Genomic DNA, 10,315 nt, shown 5'->3' with positions numbered 1-10,315 from the left:
ATTCAGACTGCAGCTCATGTAGTTAATTATGACATACTCCTGCAGTCGTCCAGTAATCACAATGGATGTATTCATGTAGCCATTTCTATTTACAGAAGTGTTCTGAAAGGGCTTTATCGACCAGTGAGTTTTTGTAACGACTGGGGCCACAAGACAGGGGCTCGTAGCGCGGTGCTCTGACGTCATCATTGTCAATGTGTCATTCGCTATCGGGCTCCAGGAGGTTGAGCTGACTCCCTCCGCGAAGAGACGGCGCGCAGGAAAGCAGTGAGATCGAAACATCCTGTAAAACAGAACTAACGTAAACAAATGCAATATATAGCATTTTAGTATTGTTTGTCCGTAAAAATCCAAATTTTGCTACAACTAGCTTGCAAACAGTTGAGAGTATTTCAATTGAGGAGCACGTCGACGTCGGTCTGGTCAACTTGGATAGCTAGCAGTTAGTTCACACAGCTAACGTTAGGCCTAGCGTGAAGCTATCCACCGGAGGAAAAGCAACATACGAAGGTAAGGAACGTTATTTTTGCGAGATTTTATACAATACCATTATTGGATATGTGGTGTTTATCGGGCAAGGATGGCCATATGATAGCCAACTTTAGCGTTACTAGCTAACAAACCATCTAGCTAACGTTCGCTATTTTAGTCTGTTGGCCGCTAACAAGCTAGCTAACGTTATTTAACTTGCTTCTATTTCATCTCTATAACACACACAATGTAGAACACACGCCTAACGTTATATACCAATCAATGTACAGTAAACTAACGTTACTGGCTAGGTAACTAGAGCTAACGTTTGTTACAGTACAGGCCGGAAACTGCTCAAATTATGTAAACATTGATGCACGCTTGTGAACGTGATGTCCGAACCAGCAAGTATTGGATTATACAGTGTGCAGAGTTTGCTCCGTACTATTTCTGAAAAAGGTTTTCAAATGATCAATTTCGCACTATTATTATGTTGTATACATTTACGTTAGTATTAGTTCAGTTTCTCAGTTAGCAGTGATGAAGATACTAGTACTTACTTTAGGGCCCGATACAGAACTATTCCTAGTCTGTGATGGGGAAGAGGGTGGCTCAGGTTCCCTTCCTGAAACTGTTTTATTCCCGTAGGAATGAGTGATGACCTCTGTTGTGGTGGCAGATGGTGGAGGGAATATGGTGGAGTACGTCACTGTCATGGAAGAGACTGAACAGGTAAGATAGTATCACCAGGCCCCTGTGGTGTAGTGCCTGGAGAAGTGGGTGTACTCTAATTTTGCCCAATATTACCCTAATGGCCTGTCCGGTGAAGGAAAGGTGGCCTATTTGGAAAAAGTATATGACAAACAGTGGCACTCTGAATGACCTAAAATGATAACTCCAAAATTGGTCTTTCACAGTCAGGCCAAACCAAACTGTACAAGTAGGCTAATAATAGGCCTACTATTGAAACAGATAAACAAGGCTGTCAACTGAATCAGAAATTCACAGATCTAAGTTATTTTCTTAATTTTTATTCAGGTTCTCTCTCTCACACTAATAGAAAAACAAAAAAATTGGATGTTCCAAGCCCACAATAATGCTTAAACCACACCAGGAGACTACTTTGAGGTAGTTGAAGAAATATAGATTTGAGTCTAGTTACCCTTAAATTAAACTGCACAGGCACCTAGCACTGTTGTTTTGTTAGTGGTGTTTCTGTAGCGCACATGAGATGGAGTTTGCAAAACAAATGGCCACTGGATTGATGCTAATAATCATGATATCATTCTGGGAGAGAGGCATAATCTACTTTGTAGCTAGTTAACATTTAATTAAGAAGGTTTTTGGGAAAGTCTTTCCATCTACCAGAAGACAGTTAGGCCTATCATTAGCATTACTATATTTTCCCTGTTCCTGAATTGTTTGAAACCTGGGCGTTTTACTTCATATTCTGAGGCGTCTTACCTTGCTAAGGCATGTTTAACCTATAGCCAAAATCTCACCATAGAAACGTGAAGGCAATTATTTTATAAAGACTTCCTCATGTGCACTCACCTGTTCTATTGGCTCTCAAATCAACTTTGTTTCATTGTTTAGCAGACAAAGGCATTATGCTAGTCATATTAGCAACCCGTGAGAATTGTTGCATCTTTAGATCTACCCTCTTTCTAAATATCTAGCTGATATTTACATCTCTGTTCATGAAACCGCTTGCATGTGCAGTGAGCATTTTAGAACAGTGTTTTCCCACAAATTTCATTTTGGAACTTTTGCCCGTAGGCCTACCGCCATGTGCACATTTAATAGTTGATCAACATTTTAAGCTAAACATTCTGACCTGTTCCATCAGCCGTATTAATTAATACGGCGTATACCTCCACTACACTACTTAGATACTCATCGTAGGGATTAAGACGTGAGTATACGCAATGCCCACTGAAAAATAAGTCAGTATACGACAACGTATACCCACCACTGCCTGGCCCTAACCTTCCCCATACAAAAAGGTATTTCACTTGCTATACCAGCGCAACCCAGAAGCTTATTCTAAATGTAAAGCAGTAGGGCCACGGCTGATCTCATCAACATAAACAATATTGTGAAGTGAACCAATAAATAACAACTTCTTTGTCTGGTGACCATAGCATCTCTGTCCTGCAGTTTTGTGGAGTAAATAATTAAACAATGTTCAAACATACACACAATGGACGTTTCAGCTTGCCCTCAATGTGTCTCGCTGTCCTGTCTCCAGAGTGAGGAGGGGGAGGTGGTGCAGGAGATAGTGGAGACGGTAATAGGGGAGGATGGGGAGGAGTATCCTGCTGTGGTGGTGGAGGAGGTTCCCAGTGCCCAGGTGGAGCAGTGCTACGCTGCCCAGGTGCTGGTCTACGATGACGGGACCTACCTGATGCAGGACGTGGGAGACGAGCAGGAGGTGGTCACAGAGGTGGTGGAGACAGGTGAGAGGGCTGCAGGGAGAGAGGTGGGGGTACATGGTTGGACAGTGACGTATTTCAGCAGTGAGATGGAGGGTTTGGATTGTGTTGATAGAGAGACGTGCAAGGGTTGGATGCTTAATCATCGCTTTAGAGAGGGAGGCAAGAGGAGTGTGGGTGTTAGACATAACTTAGCTCCTTAAGAGTTGACATTGCCACTGAGAGTAGTAGTGGGACAGTATTGTTTCCATCCAGGACCAACTCAAGAAAGGACATCTGGTGGTGTATAAGCTGAGCCCATTGGAAGAATGACAGAAGTTATTGATGCTTGAGGGAGGGGACAGTTTTATTGGATGTTGACCAATGACCACCCTAAAGATGAAACTACTTCTGTAGGCAGTTGTTGCTATGCACGATCAAACATGATCAAACATGGAATGGGAGGAGGGTCGTAAAGGGGAAAAAAGTGAATGAGTGCGATAAAGGCTACACAGTTTACTACCCTTTTCTCAAAAGTACAGGTTTACTTCGCCTCACCACTCATTTTTTACAGAAAGACAACAGCTGTCTTGCCCAGCTAACTGTTTCCAAGGGGGATTGTTTGTGGTGTCTGCGGTTATAGGGCCCCAGCCATAGGGCGGTATGGTTAAATAATTATTGAAATAAACTAGTTGAATGAACATTACATTGACTTGAAACGTAGAATGGATGTTCACTTCTCTAACCTCTCTCCTTCCTCCTCATCGCTCCTGTGTTGTCGTAGTAGAGGTGTCATCACACGGGGGCACCATGTGCTTTGATAAGACCTTCGAAGCTGCCGAGGCCCTTCTTCACATGGACTCCCCTAGCAGTTTCCATGGAGACCGCAACACAGGTAACCACTCAACCCCTCCCCCACTGGCCTTGCTGGGGACCAGGCATTACAAGTGGGTAGGACATGATGCCGACTGTTTATTTAATTTATTTGCCGTGTAACCTGTCAGTTCATTGTACCACTAAGTTTGTTTTATTACCATTTGCCAGTCTGAGTTGAATCACTGCTCTGTGGTTTTAATAATGAAAACTATTGTCTCTGTGTGTGTCTCAGTGGAGGATGTGATGATGGAGACGGTGGTGGAGGTGTCTACAGAGTGTGAGCCCATGGAGGAGGACAGCTTCCCTATACCCCCCGACTACGAGCCTCCCTCTGCCAAGAAGAAGAAAGGTCTGCCTCCGACACCAACCAAATGCTTTCGTACTCCGTCTCTGTGTTGATCACCGTGTCCAATCCAGTATTAAAAGTTGTATATTATAAATCAAATTTTGTTAGTCAAATGCGCCGAGTACAACAGGTGTAGACCTTAGTGAAATGCTTACTTACGAGCCCCTAACCAACAATGCAGTTAAAAAAAAAAGGATAAAAGTAACAAGTAGTTAAAGAGCAGCAGTAAATAACAATAGCGAGACTATATACAGGGGGCTACCGATACAGAGTCAATGTGCGGGGTCACCGGTTAGTTGAGGTAGTATGTACATGTAGGTAGAGTTATTAAAGTGACTATGCAGAGATGACAACAGAGTAGCGGGGGGGGGGGGGGGCAGCAATGTAAATAGTCTGGGAAGCCATTTGACTAGATGTTCAGGTGTCTTATGGCTTGGGGAGTAGAAGCTGTTTAGAAGCCTCTTGGACCTAGACATGGCGCTCCGGTACCGCTTGCCATGCGGTAGCAGAGAGAACAGTCTATGACTAGGTTGGCTGGAGTCTTTGACAATTTTTAGTGTCCTCTGACACCGTCTGGTGTGGAAGTCCTGGATGGCAGGAAGCTTGGCCCCAGTGATGTACTGGGCTGTTCGCACTACCCACTGTAGTGCCTTGCAGTCGGAGGCCAAGCAGTTGCCATACCAGGCAGTGATGCAACCAGTCAGGATGCTCTCGATGGTGCAGCTGTAGAACCTTTTGAGGATCTGAGAACCCATGCCAAATCTTTTCAGTCTCTTGAGGGGGAATAGGTTTTGTCGTGCCCTCTTCACAACTGTCTTGGTGTGCTTGGACCATGTTTGTTGGCGAGGTGGACACCAAGGAACTTGAAGCTCTCAACCTGCTTCACTGCAGCCCCGTCGATGAGAATGGGGGCATGCTTGGTCCTCTATAGGAAGTGTACTAAGTTGTTTTGTTTGTTTCCTTGCAGGGGGAAGGAAGTCGAAGACACAACAGCCTCAGCCTGACACCAACTGCACCATTGACCTGGGGATCAGGAAGAGACCCAGAGAGGGAAAAGGTACCCCACACAGCAGGGGCTAGGGTTTGTCAAGCCCATGAAGGGATGCTTCTCTACGTAGAGCAACTCAAGCTAGCAACTCACACTCAAGCTAGCAACTCACACTCAAGCTAGCAACTCACACTCAAGCTAGCAACTCACACTCAAGCTAGCAACTCACACTCAAGCTAGCAACTCACACAGGCTGATTCAGGAATCAGCCTGTGTGAGAGGTCCTCTATGAATGACGTTGGTCTTCTCTCCCGCTGTCCTCCAGGGAGCACCACCTACCTATGGGAGTTCCTGTTGGATCTCCTCCAGGACAAGAACACCTGTCCCAGGTACATCAAGTGGATGCAGCGGGACAAGGGCATCTTCAAACTGGTGGACTCCAAGGCGGTTTCCAAACTGTGGGGCAAACACAAGAACAAACCTGACATGAACTACGAGACCATGGGCAGGGCACTCAGGTAACCACGGGATACCATTCTGTTTGATAGGCAATTCCTCACTATGGTTAGTGAGTAAGGCTGACTTGTTGACCCAACATATCTTTACTACTTTTATGCTAAGGAATGACTAATGACATTCTAGATTTTGGCTAGAATGCCTGTTTAAAATGCATGAATTTGACCCTTTTTAAAGTCCCCTTTTCAATATACATGCTAGGCTGTGACACTTGTGTTAAATGACATCTTGGGTTGTATTTCCGCACGTATTCTGAGTGTAAGTGCAGTCGTCTGACTGGTAGGGTTGTCCCTGTCTAGGTATTACTACCAGCGGGGGATCTTAGCGAAGGTGGAGGGTCAGAGACTGGCTTACCAGTTTAAAGACATGCCCAAGAACATCAGGGTGATCGACGATGACGGGGATGAGGAGGGCGAGGAGGGTGAGGGGGAACCCTCTGAGCACCACCGGGCGGTCCAGACCCTGACCCTTGACCCTGCCACCTCCACCCAGACAAAGCAGAGTTATGTCACTGTCGTCCCCACTGCGTCCGGCAACAGGTGAAGCATGATTAGTGATGAAATAATTATGCATGCTCTCTCTCTGTACATCTTCATACAAATGCACAGTGAACTCATTTGGAAGGTTCATGAATAAATCTGTTTTTGTTTCTGTCTGATGTACAGGACCATGCGTTTGGCCATGCCCATGGTCATGACGACGACGCTGGGTCAGATGACCCTCAACTCCTCCACCGTCTTCACCACCCAGGCTCCCATCACCCTGGGCAACACCCACGCCAACGGGCCCAAGCTGGTGATCCAGACCCTGCCCACCATGATGCCCTCCGGGGCCAAGAGCGGAGAGAAGATCACCATCATCACCATCCCGGCAGCCCAGCTAGCTCAGCTAACGCAGGGCAACCTCTCAGCCCAGCTCTCAGGCCAGCTAGCTCAGCTCATACAGGCCAAACCAGTCACCCAGCTCATACAGGCCAAACCAGTCACCCAGCTCATACAGGCCAAACCAGTCACCCAGCTCGTGCGGGCCAAACCGGTCACCCAGCTCGTGCAGGCCAAACCGGTCACCCAGCTCGTGCAGGCCAAACCGGTCACCCAGCTCGTGCAGGCCAAACCGGTCACCCAGCTCGTGCAGGCCAAACCGGTCACCCAGCTCGTGCAGGCCAAACCGGTCACCCAGCTCGTGCAGGCCAAACCGGTCACCCAGCTCGTGCAGGCCAAACCGGTCACCCAGCTCGTGCAGGCCAAACCCGCCATGCTCCAGATAATGCAGAAACCAGCCCCTCCGCTCATACTGGCAAAGCCTGTGACACAGCCCCCCAACCAGCAGCCACCTGCGGCCTCCCCTGTAGGTATACCACAGCCCCCTCCCTCCACTGTCATCACCACCCCTGTACCAACCCCCACTACACCCCCTGTAAAAGAGGCCATCTCACCCCCCACAGCCCTCCCAGAGTCCACCCCGTCCCCTCCTTCAGCGAGCACGGAGCCCTCCCAGTCTAGCCCGGAGGACCCCTCTGCCTCGGAGTCGGCACAGAACCCAGTGGCCCCTGAATCTTGAGAACTTGAGGCCCGAGGGCTACTGACTCCATATTGACACTGTTTGAAGTGGAGTCTTCACTTCCCATCCTTCTCTCACTGGGCAGTGGAGCTGTTGGACCATACAGAGTAGGAGAGCTCTGAACTGGACCTCAGTTGGAGCGCCTAGCTACCAGGAAGCTAGTCTTCAAACTGGAGCTGCAGTGCCCTCCGTCCCTCCACATCAGAAAACCAGGAAGACACAAGAGAGGAAAAGGAACTTTGTATACATACTCTTTAGAAGCTCGTTGGAACTCAAACGACGGGCAAGCCTTAGATTGTAAATCGAAAATCCTTTTTTAAAATCAATAACATAATATAAGGAAGGTCTTTGTGTAAAACCTTTTTGATACTCTGCAGCAGGTTACGTATGATGTATTCTAAGTTCGATGCAACTGCAGTTCTTTTGTATCATAGTTGGAATCTTTGCTTTGGCTTTTCATCTGACTTTGTTGGTTCCCATTCTCAGTCTCTGTATGGCTATCGGGCAGTAGTACCCCACAGCACTGTCCCTCAACACTCAATGTTCTTTTGTGTTTCTTTTTTTACTGTTCAGGAATGGGAGTGAAAGGATGTTTGTGTCAAGAAAAGATGAATCTAGATAGTATATTCCACATTTATGCTATTTTCTTGTACTCGCTGTATTGATGTAGATTTAAACTGAAATGTATTATAAAAACTAACATGAATAGAAACATCTCGTCTCAGTCAATGCTTGTTGGCACTGAATCACTTTCAAATATAAAATTCAGTTGGATTTAGTTGGTCTTGTATACTGTACATTTTTTAAGCTGAGGTTCCTGTATGGCTGCAAGGCCTGGACCCTGACAAGCGTCTAAATGGTTGCTACACTAGGGGGCTGAGAGGTGAAAACAGTCCACCGGTCAAAACACCTGTAACCTTAAACCAACCAGGTTTCGCAATGCTCACATTTGGTTTTACATAAATAGGGAAAATTCAAAAGTGTTCTGCATTATATTCATTTCCAGCACCACCCCAACATTAACATAAATGTGCCATCTTCACATTTTTTTACTACAAAACAATCATCTAATGTAAATTATTTGGCAATGCCTACTCATAATTGGTTAAAATCACAGGATGCGGTCATGGGAAACACTTATGTCCCCTTAAAGTGCCCACTTTCACTCAGTGGCAAATGTCCCTGTGAATATATGCTGACATAGCAGTACATGCCATGCAGCTGCTAATACTATTGTCTATACCAGGGGTTCTCAAACTTAACGGTCCGGGGACCCCTTTCTTGATAGCAAATTCATCAGGGACCCCCCCCCCCCTAAATAAACAGAGCACAACTTGAGTGAGAAAAAAAAAGGATACAAGGAGTTTAACTGATCTCGGCAGCGCGTAGCCGGACAAACCACGTCTCGGGCTCTGGGAAGGAACATTTTAAAGGCCCGACTCTTGGCCTTTTTCAAGCTGTATTCCTATAATTCTACACAGAGATTTGTTGTTGCAAATTTAAACACCAATACAGTGGCTTGCGAAAGTATTCACCCCCTTGGCATTTTTCCCTATTTTGTTGCCTTACAAATTTATTTTTTGGGTGTTTGTATCATTTGATTTACACAACCACTTTCAAGATGCCAAATATTTTTTGTGAAACAAACAAGAAATAAGACCAAAAAAAATTAACTTGAGCATACATAACTATTCACCCCTCAAAGTCAATACTTTGTAGAGCCACCTTTTGCAGCAATTACAGCTGCAAGTCTCTTGGGGTATGTCTATAAGCTTGGCACATCTAGCCACTGGGATTTTTGCCCATTCTTCAAGAAAAACTGCTCCAGCTCCTTCAAGTTGGATGGGTCCTGCTGGTGTAAGTCATACCACATATTCTCAATTGGATTGAGGTCTGGGCTTTGACTAGGCCATTCTAAGACATTTAAACGTTTCACATTAAACCACTAGAGTGTTGCTTTAGCAGTATGCAAATCTGGAAGATTGAAACAGGTTTCCCTCAAGAATTTCCCTGTATTTAGCACCATCCATCATTCCTTCAATTCTGACCAGTTTCCCAGTCCCTGCCGATAAAAAAACATCCCCACAGCATGATGCTGCCACCACCATGCTTCACTTTGGAGATGATGTTCTCAGGGTGATGAGAGATGTTGGGTTTTTGCGCCAGACATAGCATTTTCCTTGATGTCCAAAAATCTCAATTTTAGTCTCATCTGACCAGAGTACCTTCTTCCATATGTTTGGGGAGTCTCCTACATGCCTTTTGGCAAACACCAAACATGTTTGCTTATTTTTTTTCTTTAAGCAATGGCTTTTTTTCTGGCCACTCTTCCGTAAAGACCAGCTCTGTGGAGTGTAAAGCTTAAAATGGTCCTATGGACAGACACTCCAATCTCCGCTGTGGAGCTTTGCAGCTCCTTCAGGGTTATTTTTGGTCTCTTTGTTGCCTTGCTGGTTAATGCCCTCCTTGAATGGTCCGTGTCTTGGCAGGTTTGTTGTGGTGCCATATTCTTTCATTTTTTTTATAATGGATTTAATGGTGCTCTGTGGGATGTTCAAAGTTTCTGATATTTTTTTATAACCCAACCTTGATCTGTACTTCTCCACAACTTTGTCCCTGACCTGTTTGGAGAGCTCCTTGGTCTTCATGGTACCCCTTGCTTAATGGTGTTGCAGACTTTGGGGCCTTTCAGAACAGGTGTGTATATATATACTGAGAACATGTGACAGATCATGTGACATGTAAATAAAGTCCACCTGTGTGCAACATAACTAATTATGTGACTTCTGAAGGTGATTGGTTGCACCAGATATTATTTAGGGGCTTCAAAGCAAAGGGGGTGAATACATATGCACTCATATGCACTTTTCCATTCTTTATTTTTTTCATTTCACTTCACCAATTTGGACTAATTTGCATATGGCCATTACATGAAATCCAAATTAAAATCTATTTAAATTACAGGTTGAAGACAACAAAATAGGAAAAACACCAAGGGGGATGAATACTTTTGCAAGGCACTGTATCCTGTAATTCTACACTTTTCTATGAGGCAGTTTTAAAGCTTAAATTACATTTTAAGCTACTTTCCTGTAATTCTACATATTTTGTTATGAGGCAGAGAGATGTTACAGCTTTAAAACT

At 45.2% G+C, this 10,315-nt stretch overlaps 1 protein-coding gene across 2 annotated transcripts; it reads left to right on the top strand.

Annotated features, from left to right (window-relative positions):
* The first annotated feature begins 187 nt into the window (after nucleotides 1-187).
* LOC106611780 (ETS-related transcription factor Elf-2) lies at nucleotides 188-7,883 on the top strand. 2 transcript variants are annotated; one of them, XM_014212356.3, is made up of 9 exons: nucleotides 188-510; nucleotides 1,120-1,203; nucleotides 2,723-2,930; nucleotides 3,670-3,780; nucleotides 3,994-4,110; nucleotides 5,075-5,164; nucleotides 5,421-5,613; nucleotides 5,911-6,150; nucleotides 6,277-7,883. In XM_014212356.3, the coding sequence occupies exons 2-9, from the start codon at nucleotides 1,129-1,131 to the stop codon at nucleotides 7,169-7,171; spliced, it is 1,929 nt and encodes a 642-aa protein (XP_014067831.3). In that variant the 5' UTR covers nucleotides 188-510; nucleotides 1,120-1,128; the 3' UTR covers nucleotides 7,172-7,883. The 2 variants fall into 2 exon arrangements, with proteins under 2 accessions (XP_014067831.3, XP_014067832.3); XM_014212357.3 differs by having other exon boundaries at nucleotides 189-510; nucleotides 3,673-3,780.
* Nucleotides 7,884-10,315: the final 2,432 nt, after the last annotated feature.

The sequence above is a fragment of the Salmo salar genome, chromosome 09 (genome assembly GCF_965601325.2).
Source record: "Salmo salar chromosome 09, fSalSal1, whole genome shotgun sequence".
In the NCBI taxonomy this organism is placed as follows: domain Eukaryota; kingdom Metazoa; phylum Chordata; class Actinopteri; order Salmoniformes; family Salmonidae; genus Salmo; species Salmo salar.
Note: the sequence above shows the minus strand (reverse complement) of the source record. Positions and strands in the feature narration are given on the sequence as shown.